This window comes from Falco peregrinus, chromosome 13, assembly GCF_023634155.1.
Source record: "Falco peregrinus isolate bFalPer1 chromosome 13, bFalPer1.pri, whole genome shotgun sequence".
Classification (NCBI taxonomy): domain Eukaryota; kingdom Metazoa; phylum Chordata; class Aves; order Falconiformes; family Falconidae; genus Falco; species Falco peregrinus.
The window spans coordinates 4,077,513-4,104,359 of record NC_073733.1 but is presented as its reverse complement, the minus strand read 5'-3'; the positions used below and the strand labels follow the sequence as shown (position 1 = coordinate 4,104,359).

Genomic DNA, 26,847 nt, shown 5'->3' with positions numbered 1-26,847 from the left:
CTGAAATTAGCCTCCATTGCTGCCCCTGCAATGCAGCAGTGAAAGCTAAGATTAGTTCTCATTAAACTTCTTATTTTCAGTAGTTATAAGATGCATCATTAGGTACTCCATATGGACCCTCTCGCTTTGTGTTCAAAACAGTTTCTTGGTTGCAATCAGGTGTTACAGGCATTCCTTTTTTAAGGAATAATGTTGGAACACTATTGATATGGGAACATTCACTGACTCACCAAGAAAGCAACCATCTTTAAGCAGGAACGTGTATAGGCATATTATCAACCAGTGAGCTAACAAGAAACCTCTTAACAATCCAAAGACTTTTTTGTTTTGTTTTTAAATTGTGGGAAATTCCCTACCAGTGGGCCCTTCTAAGGATTATCTTTGAAAAGCTGCTCTGCTAGCTGGTTTTCTATAGCTGCTGCTAAAACTGAGGAGAAGTTAGGTAGATTATAGTGATAACAGAAATTAATTTCTCTGGGGTTTTTTTCCCCTCAAAAATTAAAGGAGAGGGAGGGTTATGTATAAACTAGCCAGTAACAAGGCAGGTATTTTTGTTAATACTACTAGCAATAGCTTAGTTCATACACCTACAGCAGTACCCAGGATTTTCATACAGCTCTTCTACACGCTGTTAATTTTTCCCATTGTTATGATTTGAGATACTTGCTCTCTTTTAAAGTCTTACTATAATTTAATAAGTGCTATTTCTCTATCTGTAGCTGAAGAGAAGTAAAATGTGACTCTGTGGAAATGTGCTTGTGCATACATATGGGCTCATGCATGATTTCAATCACATTTTCAGCATCAATGTTTTCTCTAAATTACTAATCTTTGAAAGTCAGTTCCATTCTATTAATGCAGGATGTCTTGTTCAGCATATAGGAATGCTTTTTCCGTTTGTGTTTATAACAGTTTTACAAGAGGTTGAACAGAAATCTCTAGGGGTGCAGTGTTAAAAAGATAGGACTCCTCTGCTTGAGCTTTGTGGCCTGTGTCTGCGTCACCAGGATAATTCATGTGACCTGCCCTTCCAGCTGTTTTTCTTTCATCCCTCGAGAATTTGCAGGCCTGCCTTTGTGTGTCTGGGCTGCTTACACATATACTGGTGTCTGATGTAAGATAGCAGTTTTGGAAGGAACATCAAGAGTTTGTTTAAGGCATACCTTTATCCAGGGCAAGGTCAGCTTTGTTTGTGTCACTACTGATAATCTTTGACATGATTTTAGAGCTATCCAGTACATGTGCTAAGCTCCTGTCAACTTTTGGGGAAACGGAATAGGTACTGCCTGCTCCTGTGTTGTCCTCACTTCCAGACCAGGAAAGAGCCAGGTGAGGAACATCACTGCAGTCTGCCGTGAGCAGCTGCATTAGGAATGTGTCAAAGCAGTTGTATTTTGTGGCATGCGCAGAAGAGGTAGTGCAGATCTGTTTATGCTACACTTGGATGCAGCAAGTCTTGTTACATGAGATGGCACTGACCTTTCCCTTGCTACTAGAATGAGGTGCCTAGCCTGTGCAGGTACAACGTTAAGCATTACCGATTTAAGCAGGTAAGCGTGTACTCCCAGCTATGTGAGATCCTGAATTCTGTGCACGCTGCAAGTAAATAAATAATAACAATAAAACAAAAAATGCCAGTCTGTCTTGTTCTTTGCAGCGTGCATCTTCACATTTTTGTTCAGAATTGTGTGTCCTGTTTCTGTTAGAAATAGTGGTAGTAATAGAACTCTGCCTTTTTAGCTGTTTCTAGATGCTGTTATCCAAGACTGTAAGAGGCATTGTGTCAGTCCTTATTTCTCAAATTTTCTGACTGCAGAATGGTTATGGTCGTATTTTTGCTCATAAACTCATAGTTAGGAATGTTTTTTAAGTACTTTCTCAGTATTAATGAATTAATAGTAGTTTCATTTCTTTGGATCATCGTCATTTGTAGTAGTAACACAGTTTACAAAGGTTTGCCTCCTAAACTATCCTCTTTTTTTCCTGGTGCCAACTTGCAGATTTTGGGAAGGAGGCAGCAGTGCTTCCCCTTAAAGTTGTAGAGAAGGGGGAAGTGGCTTGGGACTTGACAGTGAATAGCTTGTTCTCCCTCAGCTGGCTGTCAGCCCCTGTGATTCTTGCATCCATTTAAGGACTGTGATGTTTGACAAAGCTTGGGTAGGCTTCTGTGCAGCTCGGTATAATAGAATGTGCTATTCTTTTCCAAGTAGTACGATAGGACGGGTGTGTTTATTCAAGGTTTACCAGCAGTGTTTGAAACAGGCGTTAGGGCTGGTTTTGAGGTCATAAGAGGTGCTTTGCCCACAATCATGCATGCGTTGAAACTGAGAATAACAAATTTTGTATCTGGAATTGCAGACCTGCTATTTTCACTGAATGGTAAAGGCTGGATTAGTCGGTTTTACCAGCCTGTGAGCTATTTGAGGTCGTCCTTCAGTAGCAGATTGCTAGTAGCTTGTATTGTGTATTGAGAACGTTCATTCAGTTCCTTAACATTGTGGTGGTTGGTGCTTGATTCTAATTCTGTGGTAGTGATTTTTTTTTTTTTTTAAAGTATATTAGTCTGTACTCTGACTGTAACTATTAAGTTAACCATTTGAGTTAATTTCCCTATACTACTAATTCAACATGACAGCAAAGGACAAGTCACTGTTAAGTGATCCCATATCAAACCTTGATCTGCTTGATCCCAAGTTTAAGTTTTTGAAAGTATATGAACTGAGAGTGTAAGCTTTCACAAATGATTTTGCTTTTTCTTGAAAGCATCACTGCCATTGAAAACAAAACAGTCTTACAGTATTAGTCAGCTTAACAGCCTGCGATATAGTGAGCCTCCTAACCCCAAGTTCACCAGCTTCCAAAGTGAATTGGGGGATTGACATTAAAGATGGGCTTTCTTGACTGAATGTAGACAGCAGTGGAGTGGCACACTTAACTGTGGGGGCAGTTGGCAAGATGGTGAGAATATATGTATTACAGCAAAATTGTTGTTTAAAAACCAAAAGAAAACCCAAAAACCACCATCAAAAAGGGAATGAAAAGTGAGATAAGATTTTTTTTTCAGGCAGTATTATAGGGATTTCATGCATCTTCTGTAACAGTTTCCTATCATTTCGAGAAACTAAAACTGTATGTGAAAGAAATACCATAATACAAACATGAATTAAATTATATTTTATGAACAAAGATTAAATGAGGAAGGTTATACACAATATCAGAGCTGCTTTGAAAGAGTTTTGATGATTGGGTTTTTAAAATTTTTTTTAAACAATTTTTATTTAAGACACGTTCTCATGAGCTGGCCAGTTAATCCAAATTAAGTCTCTCAAAGGAAAAAAGTGGTATCTTGGCCCCAAGTGGAGTACAGAAATCATAGGAAAATTCTGTCAGTCTTCAAATGGCAAGTGGTTACAGAAAGATTTCTGTGATGCTGAGTGGTAAAGAAATAAAGGCATATGAAAAACCTAGCAGGCCAAAATATTGTAAGAGAATGAAATAGGTATATACAGATTCAATTAATGTGTGGTTTATAATCCTCTCTATAGAGGAAGGACTACATGGAATTGTAAGCTGTACAGCTTGTGGGCAACAGGTGAACCATTTTCAAAAGGATTCAATCTATAGACATCCTACACTGAAAGTTCTTATTTGTAAGGTACGTGGTAAGCAGTTCTACAGTTTGTACTGTTTGTTTTTGTTTGAAATGTCACATTAATTGATTTGTGTGGGTGTAGTTCTTGTTGATTAGCCAATAAACTTTCCAGTCATTAACTGTTGCAATTAATGAAACTAAAAGCAGAAAACAAAAAGGCAAATACAACTTACAGATTTGTGTTCCTATTTTCTTTTACCCCAGTTAAACTCATTGTGGTTTCTCTGTAATTAATTTTTACAGTTTTAAGGCTGTAATTTTAGTGAATTTTTTATGTTAAGTGATGTGTCTGAAGTTTCTGCTTACTCATAATGTATTACAACAGCAGATGCAATTCTGAATCTTCTGGTAAAGCATTGTAGGTAAAACAACATCAGAATAAAAAGCAGAAAAGGAGCTTCAAGGCCATTTCATTTTTACTTGTATACAGTTCCTGGATCGTTTTAATTTATGGCAGCCTCTGTAATGATGGCCTGCTCCATAACCCAAAACCAGCACCTGGGTCTTCAGCTACGTGGTTTCATGTTGGATTCAGTTAGGCCACGAGTTGCCCACAATGGGAAGAGGTGGGGGGAAGGAAACATCCCTATGTCCTGTTGTGGGGACTTCTTTTAGTTTTCAAAGAGATATAAAGATTTCTCTGGCATATCTCCACATTTGTAGAGATTCTGTATTTACAGAAGTATCTCTAAAGAGAGAGAGAGAGATGGATCTCTGTTACAATTCACATTTAGCATTCCACTTTTCCCCTTCTGCTTGTCTTCTAATTCCCAATTAATGTTACATATTAAGCTGACATACTATCTCAGGTATGCCCATCTAGTCTAATGTTCTGGCTCATTTCTTCTATTCATTTTGGCTTGTTTCTTTTATAAAATATGCTTTAGAAAAATCAGCTTACAAGATGACTCTTTGCAGCCTTCACTGGAGTCCTAACCCTTGTTCCTAGATTTGAAAATCTTTAACATGTAGCTGCACATGTTCTTGGGATGCATTGAAGTTTTCTGGTTCATTAGCAGCTCTTGACTGTGAGCTCTGGCTAGATAATTATATGATGTGTTGTTTCCCCATAAATTTTCTGTATCTTTGCTTAATTGAACATGATTTTATGTTATGTAAGACAGAGGAATGGAAGTCCCTGATCTGCATACTCCATGTCTGCCATTACTTTCTGTGCCTAGTTCTTCCCTTATTTTTTTCCTGCTTAGGTAAACAGTCCCAGACTTGAGAAGCTGTTTTCCTTTGACTATGAATGTTCTGTCGAGTGTCTAAACATCAGCTTTTACTGGGGTTTTTGTTGTTTGTTGTTGTTTAGTTAGTTGAATAGGTGTATAACTGTTCCAGATAAAGGGGCATCATAATTTTAAATTCAGGTGCTGAAGCCTCTTCTTGATTCTGAATTTACTGGGTAAAAGGATAGAATTTAGCCAATAGCTTGTCTTGATCCCTATTCAAAGCAGCGTTGCAAGTCTGGGAGAACCTTTACCAGCAACTGGAAAAAATCTCTCACCTTCAAAATTTGGTTTAAAGAATTGAGCAACTGAAGCCACTATTACTACTAGCTGAGTTGTATTTTTTTTTCTTAACAATTTTTCAATGAAAATGCTTAGTTTGCACCTGGAAATTAGAGCCTTGGATGTTAACATCAGGATTAATAGTGAAGACCTTTTTATTAAATGCCTTATGGGATCGATTGCTAACATAAGAAGCATACAGCTGAAAATTGTTATTTATGTAGGGTTAATTGTGTCAGGGAAGATGTGCTATTGATTTACCTAGGAAACAGATGGAAAAAACCATAGTTTTGAAGAGAAACATTCAGATGATGTTCTAAAATATGCAAATATGCAGCCATCAAACAAAAGCCTATTTAATTTTCAAATAAACCTTGAGCCATCTAAATAAGAATTCATTGTTTACGACCTGTTTTATCTATGGAAGATGTTTTTTAGATTAAAACAGATTTATAAGAGTTAGAATGCTGAAGATCTTCTGATGCTCTTAATGGCTTGCTTCTAATACATGCTGAAATCATATGAATTGCTAAATTCCAGTTGAGATTTAATAAAAAATTCCTTGTCTTATTTCTTTCTTTACAGACTTGCTACAAGTATTACATGAGCGATGACATCAGCTGTGATTCAGATGGAATGGATGAACAGTGTAGGTAAGTGTACAAAAACCAAAGTAACACCCACAGCAGTTATGCTTTGTTTTGGGTTGTTGGTTTTTTTTTCTTGCAATAATGAAATAACTGACAGATAAAGACCAGTACAATTGTTTCGCACCAAGAAATGCTCAACTCCAGGGTTTTTTTTGAATACTATTTATTAATTTAGTAATCAACAGGAAAACTTTTTATAAAGAAATCTAAAGCAAACACTTGTAAGACATTTTTTAACTAAATAGCATGCCACCTTACAAATACTTTAAAGCGGGGAATAAAATCTGGCATTTTAAACGTTGAGCCACAGAAACTTGGTTTCCCAGAGGCATCTTCTGCATTTGGAATACTGAAGTACTATGTCTTTATGGCAAATACCTGAATGTGTAATCTAGTCAAAATTGTGTGGTCTGTGGTGCCTACAAGCTTACTTGTTAGCTACTTCTCAGGTCTTCATCAAAGACTGTGCAGTTTAGACGTAGATCAAAAAACATGTGGGATTTTTTTTTTTATTATGTGCCTGCAGTAGTAGTATACCAGTTAAGGCTCAAAAGTTTTGAAGCTAATTTGTTTCGCTGTGGAATAAATTACTTCCCCCCCCCCCCCCCCCCCCCTCCCTTCAAATACTGAGAAGTATGGAAAACACAGTTTTTTCTTTTACTTAAAACTGGTGCTGAAACTGTTTGGATACTACTTACCATTTCAGCGTTGTGAATTGTTAATCTAATACCTTACCTTTCTTAATTTCCAATTCTCAACTGAGTACTTTTCAATCATGCTTTTAATAATGTTTTCACTTAATGGATATCCATTGGTGGGCTGAATTTTTTACATGCAGATTCCTCATCAAATAGTGAAAAATAAGTGAACTTGTCAAATTTGTCACTTTGTTGATACGGAGGTAACACTCATATTTTTTCTTTCTCATTTCAGGTGGTGTGCTGAAGGTGGAAATTTGATTTGCTGTGACTTTTGCCATAACGCCTTCTGTAAAAAGTGCATTTTGCGCAACCTGGGTCGAAAGGAGCTATCGACTATATTGGATGAAAATAACCAGTGGCACTGCTATATTTGCCATCCAGAGCCTTTGTTGGACTTGGTCACTGCATGCGACAGTGTCTTTGAAAATTTAGAACAGTTACTGCAACAAAACAAAAAAAAGATCAGAGTTGAAAGTGAAAAAAGTAAAATATATGACAATACAGTCAAGTTTTCTCCAAAGAGAAGTAGTTCAAATTGTAATGGTGAAGAAAAAAACCTAGATGATTCATATTCAGGTTCAATAACATATTCTTATAAAGCACTAATGGTGCCAAAGGACTTGCTGAAGAAGACAAAAAAGCTGATTGAAACTACAACAAATCTGAATTCTCGTTTTGTAAACTTTCTGAAAAATGCTGCAGAAAATATGGAAATAAGCCCAACTGTGCAATTTTGTCAGCTAAAAGCTTTTAAATCTGTGTTGAGTGACATGAAAAAAGCTCATCTGGCACTAGAAGAAGGTCTGAACCTGGAGATTCAAGCTTTCAATGTTAAAATCAAAGATAAAAATACCACAGAGAAAAAAACTGATGCTATATCAGAAAAAAATGAGGTGAAAAAAGATGAAGGAAAACACGTGGCATTAAAAGAGGATGACACTGTGAAGACACAGAAAAAAGTTGTATCAGGACAACCTGGCAGTGAGCCCATGGATCAAAGTGTTCCAACAGTGGAACAAACAGTTAACAAGCGTACCTCTGGTGAAGATAAAAGGTCTGGCAGAAATGAAGAACCTCAGTATGAACCTAATAGCACAGAGGCTTTAGACATGGATATAGTGTCCATTCCCTCATCTGTTCCTGAAGATATTTTTGAGACCCTGGAATCTGCTATGGAGGTTCAGGTTACATCAGATGAGCAAGACAACGGAAATACAGGAACAGATCATGACATGACTCTAAATTCAAGTATGAAATCAAATGCTCCTGTGAAAGATACTGAAGGTGGTACTAAGTTAAAATCATCAGCTAAAGGAACAAAAGAATTGGTTGTAAAATTGACTCCTGTTTCCCTCTCAGAGTCTTCAGTTAAAGCTGAAGATCAAGACAGCAGTCTAGAAAAGAGGAATAAGGATGTTGATGTCATACCTAAAGCAGAAAACTGTGATTCTGTAAAACAGAATCATAATGCTGGCAGTGAACCTTCCACAGAGAATGAAACTGTCTCACTGGTAGAGGAATCTGATCTCAGAAGATCACCACGTGTGAAGACTACACCTCTGAGGCGCCAAACAGACATCAGTCCTTTAACATCAAATTCAGAGGAAGATAGCAATGACACATGTAACGAAAAGCATAAAAGAAAATCATCAAAACAACCAAGGAGGAAAAATGACAAAAATTGTTCGGACAATACTGTTGATGGTCCTAGTCCTAATGAACTTTCTAAATCAAAAAAGCCGTATGTATTAGATAATAGCTCAGATTCTGATGAGATGCCAGCTGTTCTTAAAGAAGTAGCTATGATGAGTCACAATTCTTCAGAAATTGATAGCAATAGTGAAGCACCAGCAAAGGATCAGAAGACTTCAAAGGATCAACCAGTGAAGGATGAAAATGGAAAACGAAAACGAAAAAGTTCCAGTTCGGGTTCGGATTTAGATGCTAAAAGAGGCAAATTGGCTAAAAATTCCACTGCTGCTAAAAAGAAACGACAAAACTATTCAGATTCTTCGAACTATGATTCTGAGTTGGAAAAAGAAATAAAAATTTTGAGTAAAATTGAGTCTGCAAAAAAAGCTAAGAAAAAATACTCTCGAAAAGAAGATAGTTATGATTCCTCTGAAGAAGAGCAGAGGAAAAAAGTAAGTAGTAAGAGAAAGGTAAATTTGAAGAAACAGAAAGAGAAATCTTCTGAAGATGATGATGCTGAAAAGTCTTCCCGAGACAAGGAGATTAATCATTCTCCTAAAGATAAAAAAACTGGTAAGGCGTCAGCTGCTAAGGAAAAGCTAAACAAAGACTTAAAAGAAAAAGCTGTAAAGGGAAACCCTGATGAGTCTTCTGATGTTGAGAAATCTTCACTGGAGAAAGAGGAGAGTAGTCCTAAAAGTGTAAAGCTAACTGAACTTAAGAAGAGCAAGGATTTGAAAAAGAGAAAGTCACAGGAAGATTCTTCCTCAGAGAGTACTGAGAAATCTGCAAAGAAAGAGCAAAATTTTGATTCTTCAAAAGACAGATTCAAGAATAAAAAAGGCTTAGAAAGCAAAGTGAAGAAATCTGAAGAACTGAAAAAGAAAAGTTGCAAGAAAGAGCAAGATGATTCCTATTCTGATGTTGAAAAGTCATCTCCAGAGAAAGGAAGTTGCAATTCTTCTGAAAATGACAGAACTAAAAATGAACCAGTGTTCAAAGAAAAGAAAAGGCATAATTTGAGAGAGAGGGTACCTAAAAGAGTACAGCTTGATTTATCCTCTGATGCTGAGAAATCTCCCCTAAAAGAGGAGAGTTCTTCTGAAGATGCTGTACGGAGTAAAAAAAAACCCGAAACTAAAGAAAAGAAAAAAAAAAGTCACAAAAAGAAAATTTCCAAGAAAGAACAGAATGAGTCCTCTTCTGATGATGAGTCTTACGAAGGCAGTAAGAAAAAGATTAAAAGAGGATCAATGAAAGAAAGTAAGAAGACTAACTCAAAAAAGAAAGTGTCAGCAAAGGTGGTGGTTACTTCTTCTTCCTCATCTGATAAGGAAGAAGATGCTGAACAGAATTCATCAGGTGATGGAAGCAGTGACGAGCAGAAAATTGTGCCAGTGACTGAAACCTTAATACTATCTGCTGCTACAGGATTTTGTCAGTCATCAGGTGTGCAACAGATGTTCATCTACCTGTATTAATAATACACTAATGGAGCAAGCTTGTAAGATTCGGGTGACATTGAATAACCTAGAAGTGAAAATATTAGTATGTAGGTAATTATGCATTTAAACCTTTGCAGCCGGTTAAGTTTTGGAAGTTAAGATACTGATTTGGAAGCAGCCATTTCAGTTTGTGCAGGTTGTCACTTGTGGATGAAAGGATGTCACTGTAGGTGGAGAGGCTCGAGAAGCTCTAGTCTGTGATTGCTGCAGGTATTTCCTTGCAGTGCAGCTTTCCAAAGTCTGTTTCTCTCTTTGGCTGCTCGGGTGCGATAGAGCAGAAGATGGCCTTAAGCAGTAGGTATCTAGTGAATTCCGTTGTCAGCTCCTGGTTATGCACTAGAGATCACTTGGAAGACACGGCACTCTAGCATAGATCTTAAAAATCAAGTAGATGATCGTCATGCCTCGTGAGATCCATGTAGCCTTGGAACAGCTGGTATCAGTTAACAGAAATCTGTCATTGCTTATTATTTTCATAGCAAGTTTAATAGTAAGAATTCTTTCTCTTGCCAAGATAGCTATTTCATCAGTGTCTTAGATGTTTAGGAAATTAGAAAGAAATCCAGAAATTCAGAGTTGGAACACTTGATTTTAAAGAACTTAAAAAGGAGGGGTGGTTTTCACATTATGTGGATGTTACACATGGTTTTATTAAATGAATTTTCAGCTAGAAAAAATGAAGCCTTAACTGCTGTTTTAATTACTGTGACAGGTGAATTGTTTCCTAATTTATTTGTTTCTAATGTTTCATAGAACTTCCTGTACATGACTTTACTGTAACTGTTGGCTCAGATACAGTAGTTTGTGAAGCTGCAACTAAATGAAAAATGAACACCAATATGTTTATGAAACTAAGGGAAGAGGCACAGTTGCAGTTTGGCTTTCCCAAAAAGCCCTTGGAGGCAGACAGTAAATGCAAAATGAGATGATTGTTATTTGTAGTTTCTCAAAACCAAGAAAACAACAATAAAAACAGGTGCTATATCCTACTGTGGACTTGGAGCCCTGTAAGAAATCAAGGTTTGATTAATGGTGCTTTGCATCATTGTAGAATAACAGTTGGAAAGTAAGTTTCTTATTCTGCATATGTTACAGCACTGTAATGTTTGTTTCTCGAGGTCCTCTGATGAAGTAAGTTTAGATAGTAGCCTCTTTCTGCATGTAATATTGGGAGGCTTTTCATTGATGGCTGCCAAAACTACTTTTCTCAGTAGTGCCACTGCTGGGGCAGATTGCAAATAACAAATGGTTTGCATAGTCATGAACTAGCATCTTGCATGTGGTAGCTGCCGTGGTTGTTAAAATACTCCCCATGGATAGACAACTGATGTTACTTCGTGAAGGTAACCCATATGCAACAGTTCTCAGCATCACTGGACCATCAAAGAAAAATACTTAAAAAGAAAAAATTTTTACCCATGTACGGTGTACGCTCATAGACTTGGTATTGAAATTACCCAGGAGGAAGAATTTGGTTGTAATATATCAGAAGGTGTCTGAGGCAGTGGGAGCGATTATTTTATTTGCAAGTCACAAGTGGAAAGATTAGATAACTATTGGATGGAAGAGTGATTATAGTGTACAGATTGGAAAAATGAGATGGTGATGTGGGATGATTGATAGTAGAGTCAGACTGAGAGAGAGGTGGGTTGGTTTAGCCTGGAGAGGAAGATGCTAAAAATGGGGAGTCTTAATTGCTGTCTTGTAATCACTTTAATGGGTAGTTACAGAGAAGACTGAGCTAGATGCATGATGAGAGGACATGGTACAATTTTTCGCAAGGAAAACTGTTGATACTAGGAAAAAATCCTTGATGTTGAGTATGGTCAAAGCCTGAAACTGGTTGCCCTGTGAAATTTTGGAGTCCCTGTCCTTGGAAATACTCAAATCTGCCTTTGTTGTATTTTTTTAAGAGGAGGCAAACTTACCCTTTCTCTTCAGTTTGCTTTTGGCTTAATAGGTGAATAAATTAGTCTTTTCTGTGTCTGAACAAGCTCTGTAGGTTGATCGTTGAATGAGACTTAGAATCTGGTTTAACCAACAAATTACTTCTATTTTCTTAAGCCCAAGAGTGAGGGACTTTCTGCGATGACCTTTACACAGTCCTGTCAGACATCGTGGTAGTGGCAATTCCAGGACAGGTGTATGTTAAAACAGCTTGGAGCGAGCCTTGTCTTAGTCCAGCCCACCTAGCTAGAAAATAAGCAGTAGCAATTAAGAATAAGGGAATCTAGTTTCATTAAAATGTTGAGGTCTCTTTTCCTAAGCCTTATTTTACTAACTAGGAGTAAAATTACTTACACGCGAGTCAGAAGAACGAGAGAAAGGGGAAAGGCCTGGGAATGTAGTAGAAATCTGAATTCCTTTCGGTTCAGCCAGGAGAGTGCAGAGGAGCTTGAAGGCTGGTGTCATACTGTGCTCTTCCTCCGCTATTATGTGTCCCATGCTGTTGGTTTTGATGTGCTTTCCGTATGAGACGGTATCCATGTAGTGCAGCTGGGTTTTGATAACTTGCAGTAAGGGTAGCGCATGTAGTTTTCAAAGCTTAAGTCTTCACACATACACAACACATGTACATGTATTATGTCTGATACTCTGAAAGCAAAAATAGGCAAGGATTATTATTCTTGAGTACTTAATGGCAGCAGGGTAGCTCCTAAGTTTCATAAGTGACTGTAATATATTTGTTTGGACCTCCTTTTCAATTTACACAAAGTCAGTAGCAGAGCTTCTGAAATGGAGCTAATAATTGCCTTGGGAAGCTCAATTTCTGAATCCTAGGTAGGAGTATTCAGTCTCTGTATACAGTTTTGGTCTAAAAACCCCACAATTTCACAGTATGTAATAAGGAAAGAATCGCAAGGTGCGTGTAGTAGCAAGCATAACATGGATAAAAGTGCTGCTTAAAAAACTAGATGCTTTTATTAGTAAAAATATTTACTTGCACATGTCAAGATAGATAACTGGCTTTTTTGTTTCCTGATGGAGAAGTGATGGTATGCCCAAGGTATTTTTAGATGGGCATTCTTGATGGAGACAATAGTTCACATGCTGTGTTGTCTGTTGTTGGTTTTACACCTATTAAGTGTTGATGTTTTCTGGTTTTTTGTTTCCCCTTCCTCCCCCAGGAGATGAGGGAGAGACTAAATCAAGGGCTGTTCCAGTGGAGGAGGAGGAAGATGATGATGATGACGATCCTGAGAATAGGTATGATACCATCCGTAAGGACTTAAAAAAGATTATAACACACCCTAGGTGTGGGCGCAAACCGGCGCAACGGAAGAGCAAGCAGGTTGTAAAAACCACGACTGCCTGCCCTGTAAAGACTCGCTCACGGGCTTCCCGCAAGTTTGAACAAGGGGCCAGAAAACAGAGGCCAAAATCCAGAAATGCAAAGAAAGTTTTTAGAAGTGTTAGCTAACACACCTTGCATAGGGTATGTTATAAAAGCACTGCAGCGCTGTCCATTTTATGTTCCCACTGAAATTGTGAGGTTTGTGACAAGTATTTCATTCAGGCAGGTAGCCTACTTCTGATAAATGTGAACTGAAGCTACTTCCATGAATAGAAAGTAAAAATTTGCATCTGTGCAATGTGCAGCACTAAAATATTTTCAGATTGAACTTGGTTATTACTGCTACTTTTTAAATTTTACATTTTTAAAAATTTGCTTTTTAATTGAAACACCTTTTCGCAATAAAGAGAAAACACAAATGTGGAGAAAACAGTATTAGATATTTTCAGCTGTTAATTAAACTGAATTTTAATCCACTAAAGAACACCTGAAGTAAGTAATGTGATAGTTAAGGCTATGATTCTACGAGCACTGTGCATAGGCTCAACTGGTATTGAAGAGACTAATACGTTTTAAGTCTTTGCATAGATCTTTTCAGAATTGTGGCTTATATTTATTGCTTCAGTTTCAAGTTCAATAAAAATTAATCTATGTAAGATATAGTTAGTTAAGACGTGTCATATTTCACCAGTACCATTTAGTTACAAAAAATAGCCTGGCTAGAAAATGTAAAAGCTTTGTTTCCTAATGAGTGGGCGCATAACTTGAAGTATTGCTCAATTACAAGCCACAGTTTCTTTTTTGGAAGTTATTTTAGTTAGACTGAAGAGTTATTCAACAAATTTTTACACAGTATTTCAGAAACTGATTTTTTTTGCTGAATAATATCATGTGTGGGACCAGCTTCATAGCTTTGCACAGTTGCTGTTGGAGTCTTCCTTCTTTTCTTCTTCTGAGCCTTACTAGTTTAGAATACGGTGTCTTTGTTTCACAGAGTTGTATGCTTTGATCTGTGGCTGAAGTAAATTCCTAGAAACACTGTTTTAATAGCCTTTACAGACCTCAGTTTAGCATCAAAAATACTGCTGCTGATGTAGTTTTTGCTTGTTTTCAGTCTTCAAATTTAATCAAATAATTCAGCTTTTAAAGAAAGATGCTCTTTTGGGGACTTGACAGCACAGGGTTGTAAGTAGAACATGCTAATACAAGATTTTTAAAAATTACTCTTGAATTTCAGCCCGTTTTTTTTTTTCTTTTCTTTTTTGTTTCGTAAGTGTTTCTGGTTGATAACTAAGCCAATATACTTTTGTCAAAATTCAGTGTTTACCTTACAAATGTTACTGACAGATCTTAATTATTAGTTTAAGAGGTATACATGGGAAATGAGTTAACCCAACTGATAGCAAATCGGTAATATGAATTTGGGGTTTAAAAATCAGTTTCTGTACTTTGTTTTTGAACTGAATCTTTGTTGAAGTTTTTATTTAGGGAATATTTTGAATATATACTAATGAGTTGGGGAGGCATTTTTCAATAAACAGTTTTGTCAACCTTCAGACTTGTTAACTGGTAACTGCAGTCTAATTTTACATCCATCATGAATTGTACTTGGCACCAAAATCAGATACACAAAATGTAAAAAGATGGAACAACTTTCAAGAAGTTGAAAGGTTGTTCTTCTGTTTACTCAACACAAAGTGTTTAAATAGTTTACCTACTATTCAGATTAAGTTGCCTATTTTCTTCCAGGCCAAAGAGGGTATGTAGTACCTACAAGGTATTTGTAGTATGGGAACTCATGTTTGCAAGTCTCTAGTTTAGATGCTCTTGTTATTTGCATACCTTTGGATGTGCATGACATGAATATTAATAGTCTTGGAATCATCTTTACCAAAATGCGATATCCAAGTGGGTCTTAATATGACATACAGTGTTGTATGCTTTCATCTTATGCTGTGTAACTATTTATTATTGGTCCTTCTGATCTTTTAAATGGTACTGTTTAATATATTTGCAGTAGTTTTGTTTATTAACAAGTTAATAGTGTATTCAATGCAGAATGCCTTTCAAGTATTTGATGGTTGCAATAAATTTTTGTAAAACGTTTTTCTTGTCCAAGCATTTAATTTAATACAACTCTTGACAGCTTGAAAATCGGACTGTTTCAACAAAGGCAGTACAGTATTTTAGAACAAGGTGTTTGGCAGGTCTCACTTTTTTTTTTAAATGTGTATGACATTTCATCCAATTATTAATCTCTAAAAATATATTTTAAATGGTTCTGAATTTTTTAGTAATATACCAAAGGCCCATTTAATTCACTAGTGCTTCAGCTGAAAGAAGGTGGCTTTTATTAGCCGCATAAAAACAACCTCCCTGGCCCAAAGCCTTGTTTTGGGCAACCTTATTTCTACATAGAGTTAGTAGGTATTTATGAACACTAAGTGTAAGTTGATATGACATAATTGGTGGTAATACATCATGATAATTAACTAATATTTGAAACTGGCTTTCTAAGAAGAAAAATTATTTTCACAGTGGCGTTATCTCACCAAGATTTTTGTCAATCTATAAATGAGTGCATTGTATTGGCACTCTTAAAATTCACAAAAAAGAATGGTGCAAATTACTATGTGAATTTAACTCCACATCGTGAGAGGTTGCACCTACTGTTGCATTTTTGCTGCAGTGTCTGAAGGATAATTCAAAGTAGTCCTATACTGTGATTAAGCAGCCCCTGGGCAACTTCCACTTTTGCCTGTCTTTTCTTAAAAATGTTTTCTTTAGCATAAGTCAAAAATACATAGTAACCAATTCATTTTTTTAAAATGTATATTGTTGGTGTCGTTCTTACAAAGGTAAAATAGGTTTAAATCCTGATTTATGTAAAATCATGCATATATACTGTTACTTTATTCTAGAGTTGGGGTTTTTTTTGCTCTGGTTAAGATTACAGTCCCATTCTGTAAGGCACATGTTGGGAAAATGGCCTTTATACAAATCTCACGATAGTTTAGATCAGGAGGAGAGGGACAGTATGACATGCTCGGGGTTACAGCAGATCAGTGGCAGAAATGAATGAAATGCAGAGATTTTATGGGTTTTTTTTTACTACCTGAAGGCCTGTGCTGGAAGTCATACAGCTCTTGATGCTTCTTAATTAAATTTGTTTATAGTGTTCAACTGTTACATCTTGTTGGCCAAGAATGTCTTTTCTGCCCTTGATCCAAGTAAATATTACGGTATCTTTTGATATTTATTGGTTTCTCTGGAAGAATATGCGCTAGGGAGTTTTCACACAATCATAGCTTGTTTTTCCGTGGTACTTGCAGTTTGATGTTAATGTGAATATCAAAATATTAAAGCTAGCATATGTAGTTTCTTAGCTTAGAAACCTGGTCACTCTAAGTAGGTTTATATCTTAAAATAGAAATGTGATATATTATCCTGAGCCACATATAATTTAATTTAAAACCAGTTTGAAGAGTCCAGGACTTAATTTCTTCTAATTCATATATGCCATTTGTTATATTAGTCATGTCAGATGCATTTACAAGTCTTAATCTGCTTCTGATATTGCTTACACTTTCAATTCCTATCAAATATGTAGTTACATTAAAAACAGGAATCTTTCAAATTCTGAACATCTCAACAATATTTGACATTTTTAGCCTAAAATCATGCCAGTATTACGCATTGAAGAGAATGTACCTTTTTTCACTAAACAGTTCCATCTGTTTGATTCAAAGCAGTTGAGTCTTTATCCTAGCTAAAAAGATATCTCTGATTTTCTATTGGAGTATAAAAGTAATAACTTCTTAATATTACTGTTAAGAATTAATTATCACCTGCAAGTTTACCCAGTCTGGTTGGTGGTTATGATGATGATTAGTAGGAAAATAACAGCATCTTCTGTTTATGGATAGTAGATTTTGTGCATGGTATTTTTAGGTGAATGATACGTTTGCTCCCCCCCCCCCCACCAAAAAAAAAAAAAAAGTTTTTTTTCATAAAAGAACAAGTGAAAATGTATGTCATCATTTGTTAAGAACCAAAGCCAACCTTTGTTTAAAAATATGTAAATAAATTTTTAAAGGTGACCTGTATGAAAGGTAAGTATTGTTACCCGCATGCAAGTTGTGTTCACTTTGCTAATGCAGTTGAGGACAGTCTAAAGTAAGTCAAAGGCAGTATTACTAGGCAATACTTTCAGGATTGAATATTGAAATTTTGCAGTTTTTTATTAGTGTTTCTGCCTTTTTTTTTTTTTTTCCTTCCCCTCTTCCAAAGCAAAACTTTGGTGGTGATTGTTATTTTTTTAAACAAGAAAAGTAGCTAAACCGCTGCTGTCTGCATTTCCTGGAGCAGAATTCAGGGTTAATAATTTACATTAAAAGCTTTTAAAGAGGAGCCAACCTGTGCCAAGCAGTTTTGTTTTGAAGAAAGAGTTCTGACCGTTAAGAGATGGAAGAAATATAGGCTTAATTTCTTACATGAGAAGCTATATATTCCTGTTGCTGTTATACATGATTTGGTGGGTTTTAAAAAAAAAACAACAAAACACACCAGGAAAACAGAATCCCACAAAAAAACAAACCAACCCCCTCCCTAAGTCCCTTTTCCAAGTCCTGGAAGGACCTAATGCAAAAAACATTTGGGTGAAGATGTTACTTTATGGACTTTAGTAAAGTTTTCATTGGGTTCACACTGTGATCTGTTGATGTATATAGAATTAAAGTTTACCAAGAGTACTGCATTTTAAACTTAATCGTTTTTTTCTTTGCAAGCCATTTCTCAAAAGCGTGTGGGGGGGTGTTTTGGGTGCTGATGTAAACTGTGACGCTGGGCAATCTGAATTGTTCATTAAACCATTTTACTTCCATCTTCTAGTAACAACTGAATATACATTAGCATTGGAATCTTTTTGGAAAATATACTGCCACCAAAAAAAACAGGAAATCCTGTGTGAAGTGTTAGGAAAGATACCTTGGGAAAATTCCCTTTGAAAAGTTCCTTTGTTTTAGTGACGTTGAATGCTGAAAAATGAAATACAGATTCCTTGAAACCTATTTTGTAGTGCTGTGTGTAAGTAACAATTATCTAATGCCTAAGAAGCTGTACTTAAGAAATCCCTGTTCCTTTGCCGTTTCCCAGTGAGGCCTAGGTTGTGGTTCAGTTTCACGGGTTTTGAACTATTGTTTTGACTGGTATGAAAACTTTCCCATTCTGAACCATGTATATACAGTATACATTAATTCTCCTCAAAGGCAAGACAGACCAGATTTGACCCATACAAAAAACCCCCAAAATTAAAATTGACGACTGTGGAATGAAACTATAATATTTCTGATACTTGCTTGAGGAAGGCCTGGTTTCATGGTTTCAGGATTTTTTTTTCCCTTGGAAGTACGAATTCTCAGATAAGTCCACTATTTCCTGTGCTTTTCACATATCATTTTATATTTTGCCTTGGATAGATTCATATAAGATTTTTATGTTGCAAGAGCATGTAAAGAAATCATTTTTCCATAGTAACTTGTACGTTATCTGAAAACATTCTTGGGCTGAAATGAAACTTAAGAAGCTGAGCAAACAGTTGGTGGAACAGGAAATAAGATTGTAGTTTTTCCTTGAAATTTAGGTCCCATAATATTTGATAAAATGTTTTTGTGTGTATGTGTATGTACACATACCTTTTTTTTTTTTGTTGTCGTTGCTGTAAGGCGAGTGCTTGTAGTTAGGAGGGATTCAGTGTGGGTTTTTTTCCTGAGGCACTTCGTATCAGTTCATCTTGAGACGACATGAATTGCTTCAATTACTGCAGCATCTATTTTGCAGTAGGGTGGGCCCAAGCAATTAGAGTGGTAAACACAGTTGAAAGCAAGCTATTTAGAGGTAGGGTAATAAATTTTCTTTTTTTTTGAACCTGTACGTTAATGCATATTGCAGTAATCCTTTTCTCCTGGTTTAAAACGTGCGTTCAGCGATATGCTGTTTTTAAAACCATTAGTTTACGTATACACTGGTCAAGTAGATTCAGTGCCTCAGGAAATTAATCACATTGAGTTAAATCAAGTAAGCATGATAACCATTTTTGGGAGAATAATTTGAGTGTTAGGGTTTGGTCTGCAGCATCTTCATGTTCTTGTTAGTGATAGCATACATATAGGTGCTGTCCCAGAACTGATGAGAGTTCATCCAAACAAACCATGAATAAAATGAAAGTTTGTACATTTTATAGCTATCTCCAGTCTTGCTTAAAGCATTTAAATTCTTTTTTAAGAAGCATTATGCAGATTTGCTTTCTGAAAGCAAGTTAACACATTATATTTTAACATGAGATTTTTGCGGATAGATCCTGTGTTGCCACAATGACTTTTCATCATGTCTTTTTTTTGTTCAACTTTCAAACCACCCCCCCCCTTTTTTTTTAAGTTCTGAATGGTATAGGATTACACTGATCATTCATAGATTTACTTGAACAATGGAATAAATAATTTTTTCTGTTTTACTTCAAAGAATTGCCAAGAAAATGCTTTTAGAAGAAATTAAAGCCAATCTTTCCTCTGATGAGGATGCATCTTCAGATGATGAATCGGATGAAAGAAAAAAGAAAACTGGAAAGCAAAACGAAAACGCAGGAGATGATGGTGAGCACCAAAAAGCATCTGGGAAAAAATGGTGCTGTAGCACCTGTCATAATTTCAAAGGTTGCTGGGGAAAATGATCATAAAGTTTCTTCAGTTTTCAACAAAAAAATGTCATTGATGTTGATAGGTAGTTGCCAAATAGTCCAGTGTACATGGTCATGAGGATTGTTATCTTTTTTGCTCTTCTAAGTGTATTTTTTTGTTAATAGTCTGATTTTTGTAACCAGTTCAAAAGTCCTAGTGATTTGTGAGGAATAATCTGTACAGAACAGTAAGACTTGCAAATGCATGGGAAAGATTTGTCTAACATACACCGTTATTGGAACAGACATTTCAAGTGTTCGGGCAGCATAAAATACCTAAAATTTGAGGAAACATTGGTGTGTTGTTGCCCCCTTATTTCCTGGAAAAGCACAGAATTTAGCCTAAATTAATACAGATTTTAATTCTTGGCAAATTTAAGTAAGAAAAAAATGACCAGTGTGCATGTACTGACTTATCTCTGACAGAAGAGAATGAGAAGAAAGATAATTCTGAATCGGATTCAGAGGAAGAAGAATCAAAGAAGCCTAGATACAGACACAGACTGCTGAGGCACAAGCTAACAGTGAGTGATGGAGAGTCTGGTGAAGAAAAAAAGGTGAAACCAAAAGACAAAAAAGAAGGGAAACGCAGAAATAGAAGGAAAGGTACATAGTCCAGCTGTTTTGTTTTGGTTTTTTCACATGTACTTGTTTCTATAACATAAGTTGAAAGCCTATCAGAATGGAGATCTGAAAACTCTGTAGTTTTAAAATCTCTGTATAAACTTTAATGTATTAAATCTAGAATTCACTTATCTGTGAATAATTGATAAATAATTTTATTGAGGCTGTTGAATACAAATGCAGCACTCTCCACTCAGTGTATCCTCTGAATTGGGTTAATCGTGTTTAGTCTTAGAATATTAATTTTAAATAACAGTGGCAAGGCCAGCACGTCTTAATTTGTGAAGATCAACCTTATGTAATGTCTCTCCTTAGTTTGGACTGTTAGTACGCCCTTGTGCATCAGACGTGTCTCTGTCCGAGTTCAAACTGTTGCAAGCTTTAGCTGAACACCAGATGGCACTGTGAAATGGTGCCTGACTTTGATTTGTCATTTTCATTGTTGCGTGCTGGAACAAGTCCTTTTGAACAGAGGAGTAGAGCGATAGTGAAGATAAATGCTTACTGCCATGCTGGTCAGTGTAGGTGTTGATAGTATTTTGTGACCAGTGGAAGTAGGGATGCACAGTACATTCCTGCTCTGTGTTGCACTAATGCTAGCCATCTTTTGCAGACTCCATAGACTTTCCATAGACTAAAAGATGCAGTGTGTTTTGTGTATAGTTTTCCTTCATGAAAACTCTTCATTTTTGTCTGAATGTATATTCATGCTTTTCCTCCCTTACGGAATTATAACTCTACCAACAACATGTCTTTCAAGAACAGTAATTGTAAATTAAGTGTCAATGTGCAAATAAAATGCAGCCAGAGTAATTCTCAGAATTCCTCAGTGTAAGTCTTTGGACTAGTCTTAGATAGAACAACATACTTTATTCCAGCTTGTTAGTTTTTAGCCCTATTTTACCAATATTATGTTCCCCCATGTATGTAAAACAATTCCTAAACCTTGTTACTCATAAAATAGTTACGCTTTCCACTGTGTTGAAGGTCAAACTGAAATTCTAAAGGTGCTAAATAGCATGCTGGTCTTAATTGCCTATAAATGCCAGTGATAGCTCCTAAAAGTAGTTATAGAAGTATTACCTGCTAGTTCAGGTGTATTTTTAATTGTCTTTTGAGTCAGTTTTAAACTTGCATTACCTGAAGAAACTTCAAGCCATAAATACAGTAATATAATTGCATATATAGTTAGTAAATAAGGCTCGTTTGCATGATTTGTGAAGTATGATTATAAAATTACATCTAAAACATTCGAAACAAAAGTTTCTGTTTAACAAAAAATCATCTTTTGTTTGTTCAGCACTCTTCCCATTTTGTTCTCTCCTCCTTGCCTGCTGTCTTTGAAATGTGACACTTTCTCATGTAATGTTTTCTGTCATTTCCTTGTAAACTAAGATGTATTAATGCATAAAGACCTCAAGTCTTGTTGGCATAACATGCCATCTGTCACGGCTCAGCTAGTGCTTACATGTTAAGCTTTTCTATGCCATACCCCTTATATACTTGTTGCTTCTTGTCAGTGGGTTTAATGGGTCTTACAGTGTCTGAAACAAACTTCTGCCGTGCTTGTTGTTCTTAAACAGCTTGTATAATTAGAAGATACGTAACGTTGCTAACTTTGCAGTAATATTCAACATGAAATTATACTTCTGTTTGTAAAGTGAGCAGCGATGATTCAAATGACTCCGAGTTTCATGAATCTGCGGTTAGTGAAGAAGTCAGCGAGTCTGAAGACGACCAACGTCCACGAACAAGGTATAAGTAAAACTTAACTATGCTTAATCCTGGGTTTCATTTTATTAAAAATGTTAAGTTAATTAGCAGATAGCAAATTACTGACGAAGGTTTTAAGGACTTACCCAAAATCTTTAACTTTCACCATCTCAAAGTTAAAGACTTTGGATAGGTCCTTAAAACCTTTGATGATACTTGTCAATAATTTGGTATCTGCTAATTAACTTGGCAGCAAATATGAGAATTTTTAATTTGTAGCACAATATGTGGTATACAGCATTTTGATGAGCCAGTATGAAAAACAGATTTAAAAAAAAATGAGCATTTTTATGCCAAATGTGTCAAATGTCAATTGAGGAATGATGGATTGCAGTAGAAAAAGAATAAACAATTCTGAGATTCTTCAGGGTTGTCTGAAATAGACTGTTGCTGTGTGAGTCCCCTGAGTTGAGGGAGAGGAAGAAATTCAGAAGTAAACTCCTGGTTGCACAAAAAGAGTATGTTCTGAGTATATTGTGGTAATTAGCAATGTAATTCATGTACTTTTGTTACTGTTTGTCAGTGAGGCAATGAATGATTATTGTTAATCAGTAATACTGCCTGCGTTTTTTTCATAGATCTGCCAAGAAAGCTGAGGCGGAAGAAAACCAGCGCAGTTACAAACAGAAAAAGAAACGAAGGCGTATAAAGGTTCAAGAGGATTCTTCAAGTGAAAACAACAATAAGGTACTATACTGTGTTTTGAACTAATAAATAGGAAAAGGAGTTCCTATCTCTTCTGCCACCTGCTTAGGGATTTGGGTATCTCAAACAACTCTGTATAAAGTACAGTAAAAAATTAAAACTTTTCTCAATGTTAAGTCAATGCTACAATTCATAAAACAGCACTGTTATGGAGAAAAATGGCCATGTTTAACTAAAACCATTTCCTGTTGTAGAAGATGACACAAATAGTAGATTAAGGCTTTCCTAGTATTAGGGCTTCTTTTCCTGTGTGGACTAGGTGATAGCTGATCTGATCTAGCACTACTAGAACAGAAAAATAGTTCTTTATTAATAGTCATTAGCTACTATAAAATGATAACAGTACCTTTAGTGCTGTCTTTGCACAGCTGGGCTTATCTTTAATACCTCAGAATACATTATAGTTCATCAGGCTGGCTAACTTGTTTTGAAAAAGTATCTTTTCTTATTAAGCTAAACGCCACCTGCATATATAAAAGTTGTTGGGAGCTTGTCTAAAAATGAAGCATTTGATGGTCTGTGCCATAATTTTCTTCCTAATGCTTTATTTATTTAATTTGAAATAGAGTAATTCTGAGGGTGAGGACAATGATGATTCAAAATCTCCTGGAAAAGGCAGGAAGAAAATAAGAAAAATTATTAAAGATGATAAGCTTAGAACAGAAACACAAAATGCACTGAAAGAGGAAGAAGAAAGAAGAAAACGTATAGCGGAAAGAGAACGGGAAAGAGAGAAATTGAGAGAGGTATGTTCTGTTTTCTTTGTGAAATGCTAGGAAATTGAACTGATGATGATGTTTAAGACTACATATTTACCCTTAGTTTAATTTGGTAAGTAATTAAATCTCTGTAACCTTGTAAGCCACAAGTTTTATCTGTAGTTTCCTGCAGATTAATGTTGGTAAGTTTTGTTCAAGACTGCAGAGGTCTTTAGAAGTATGTGTCAGTTGCCTGCTGCTTTACTGGGGAAAAGCGCTCTCCCAAAGTAAGTTGTGATGCATAGTGAACAATTTAAGGTTTCTCTTTACTCGATAAATGGTGACTTCCAATTTTACTAAAGCTGGTGTCTGTAAAATGCTTGGTATTATTCAAATGTGCAGTATTCCTATGATGCCCTGTTTCTACTTCTAGGTGATAGAGGTAGAAGATGCTTCACCTCTGAAATGTCCTATTACAACTAAGCTGGTTTTAGATGAAGATGAAGAAACCAAAGAACCATTGGTGCAGGTTCACAGGAGTATAGTTACCAGACTGAAACCACACCAAGTAGATGGTAAGGAAAGAGAATTTAATTTTTTTTTCCCCCCTCCACTTACGCAGCACCTTATGCAACCTGAATTAGAATCCTAAGAAAATCTCCTTGGCAGGCAAATGCCAGGATGTCAGGTTTAATGCTTTATGTTTGGAACGTCTGAACAAAAGTAAACGAGATCAGCCATACCTGTTGTTTTACAAGCAAAGAACCTTAGAAATGTAAAGTTGGAAGGGTCCTCAGAATCACCCAGTTCTCTACACTGAGGGCAGAATCAAATTTATATTTACCTGTTCTATTGAGGAATTAGTATATTCACTTTTTGCAGTTTTCAGTGAAGTTTTAAAAATCTCTCAGTATTTTCCTGGCTTTCTTAACAGAATTTTTTTTTCCTGATACCTGACATGACTGCTCATCAAGCCAGCTTCTTTCTATATTCTGTTTCTAGTGGAGAAGGAAAAAAGGGGAATAACCAATTGTAATTTTCTTCACAGCTCATTCTGTTGTTTTAAAATTTCCTCAAAGTTCATAATCTACAGCCATTTCAGTAAGGAACTTCGGGACTTGCTTCAACTCTTAAAGGGAGGTGCCCTGAACCAGGCACAGCAGTGAAGTTGAAGCATCATCTGTGCTGAGTATAGCATAGTAGAACACAACTCCCCAGTAAATACTGTAAAGAACAAAAAAAACCACCCAGCAGACCCTCATGCTGTTAATGCATTTTATTAATGTAGCATACATTTCCTTTCCTTTTTCAGCTGTCACAGTTCTTAACTTGACTTTTTTCCTCTTTAAGCATAGAACTTACATCTGATTTGTCTTGGCAGAATTTTTTCGAGTTTGTATCAGATAATGTTGCTGATTTACTGAGAATCATTTTAGTCTTTTCATGAGGTCCTTGCCACTTTTTGTTCTGTCTCCTCTTTTCTCCCTATCCCCAAGATCACAATCATCTGCAGTCTGCACAGTAATATTTTCTGACCCAGATGCCACATCTTCAGTGAAAACTGTGAATATAATTACGTTCAAGACAAAAGATGGTCCCCTGTACAACCCATTGGACAGAAATGCATCAATAATTACCCTGAGCACGGCTTTTCTAAGAGTTACTATGATGTTACAGGGATCACACCTATCTCTTGTGAACTTTACTAAAATGAACATTTAATAAGAAAGTTTTCAATATTTTCTTCAGGTGTTCAGTTCATGTGGGATTGCTGTTGTGAATCTGTAAAAAAAACAAAGACATCTCCTGGTTCTGGATGCATTCTTGCTCACTGTATGGGTCTGGGGAAAACGTTACAGGTAAGAAACAAGTCTTTTTTTCTGATCTGTAGTTTACTCTCAAAAGTTGGTCCAGCAAAAGTTAATGACTTTCAGAACATAGTGAAGCTTACTGTTTCCTAGGCAGTGACTCGATGAGGGTTTCTGGAGATAAACATTTTGTAACAAGGTCTTGAGAAAGAAGTTGTGTTTTATAGTATACAGCTGTGAAAGTTGTGATACACACCTGTGCTTTCTCTGCTTTTAAAATATCTAAAATTAGATTAGGCAATCATTGTTATACATGTGAAAAGATTATATTTAGTTGTAAGTGATGTGTAGCTCCCTTGCAACTCCGAACAAGCTAATAAGAGCTAGTAGGATACAGGCTTCAGGAAGCTATGTTTGTAAGACAGTTTAATAATCTGAAGCAGATTGTGGGTTTTACTGTCTTCCTTATTCCTTTGTTGTTCCTTATTTTACTCAGTGGTTTTTCAGTTAATTTGTTGCATTGATAAAGCAGAGGTTTATTTATGGTCTGGGACTTTTTTGTTTGGTTGGCTTTGGTTGTGCCAGACTTCCAGTGTCTAAAGTCAGATGGTTTGCGTTTTAATGTAAAATGTTTTGTTACAATTTAGACTTTTCCAGGTTGAGGGACAGGGGGCATTTGTTTTCTATTTCAGTAATTGTCCATATGTACTTTCATATTTTTGAGTCTTTGTGCATCACAAGCAGTTAAGACCAGAAACCTTCATTGCCTTGGCAGTTAACTACAGGGCATACTTTCAACCCATTTTTCACTTCTTTATTTCTTTTCTTTGGCTTTACTGTTCTTTGCTTCCTGAGATCTTCAGGTTCGAGCCTTCATTGTCACTTCAGCGCATGTTCCTTCTCCTTTGCACTGCTGAAGACTGCTTTGCAAAAATCTTTAAACCAGGATATTGTAGCATTTCTTAAAAAAAATTTCCATATTTCTCGGTCTGATACAGGTGGCTTTTCTGCCATATTGAAAGTTGCGTAGTGAAAAAGTTACCATTTCTGTTAGTCTTTAGATGAAGGTCAGTCCCCATCTTAAAATGTTGCTTCTGAAACTGATCAGTCAAGCAGTTGCTGTAAAAGTTCTTCTCAAAAGCTCTTTTTCTTGGGCCTCATATAATCATTGCAGGCCTCAGGAGAAGCTTATGCCCTTGACCTTCAAAAGAGGTAAAAGATCTAAACCAATTTTCTTAAATTCCCTGCATCTCAGTATTCATGCTAGTACCATTCAGGGTAGTCAGGAATGTTGAATCCCTTTCGCATTTGCTTGTTTCCAAGCACCTATCATCATAAATTCAGGTTTTGCATTTGGCCAGACGTAGCATCACCACAAATACTGTGAGCAAGGAGCTGGGGTGAGTTCCCTGTCCTGCTGCTCTGCTGCCCAGTCTGTTCCCAAGTACTCCTTTAGCAGAAGACATTTGACAGAAGAACCTTTCCTTCTGATTCTGG

General features: G+C 36.2%; 1 protein-coding gene across 4 annotated transcripts in view; it reads left to right on the top strand.

The window, feature by feature from the left end:
* Positions 1-26,847, top strand: part of ATRX (ATRX chromatin remodeler) — an 86,451-nt gene that overhangs the window by 19,637 nt on the left and 39,967 nt on the right. For 3 of the 4 annotated variants that reach the window (XM_055818387.1, XM_055818386.1, XM_027791203.2), the window contains 11 exons: positions 3,546-3,655; positions 5,752-5,819; positions 6,750-9,658; positions 12,843-12,921; positions 19,529-19,659; positions 20,169-20,348; positions 22,028-22,121; positions 22,718-22,826; positions 23,411-23,590; positions 23,976-24,117; positions 25,292-25,401. In XM_055818387.1, the coding sequence (XP_055674362.1) occupies positions 3,546-3,655; positions 5,752-5,819; positions 6,750-9,658; positions 12,843-12,921; positions 19,529-19,659; positions 20,169-20,348; positions 22,028-22,121; positions 22,718-22,826; positions 23,411-23,590; positions 23,976-24,117; positions 25,292-25,401 (4,112 nt within the window). The remainder of the gene's footprint in view (positions 1-3,545; positions 3,656-5,751; positions 5,820-6,749; positions 9,659-12,842; positions 12,922-19,528; positions 19,660-20,168; positions 20,349-22,027; positions 22,122-22,717; positions 22,827-23,410; positions 23,591-23,975; positions 24,118-25,291; positions 25,402-26,847) is intronic. The other variant, XM_055818388.1, reaches the window with a different exon arrangement.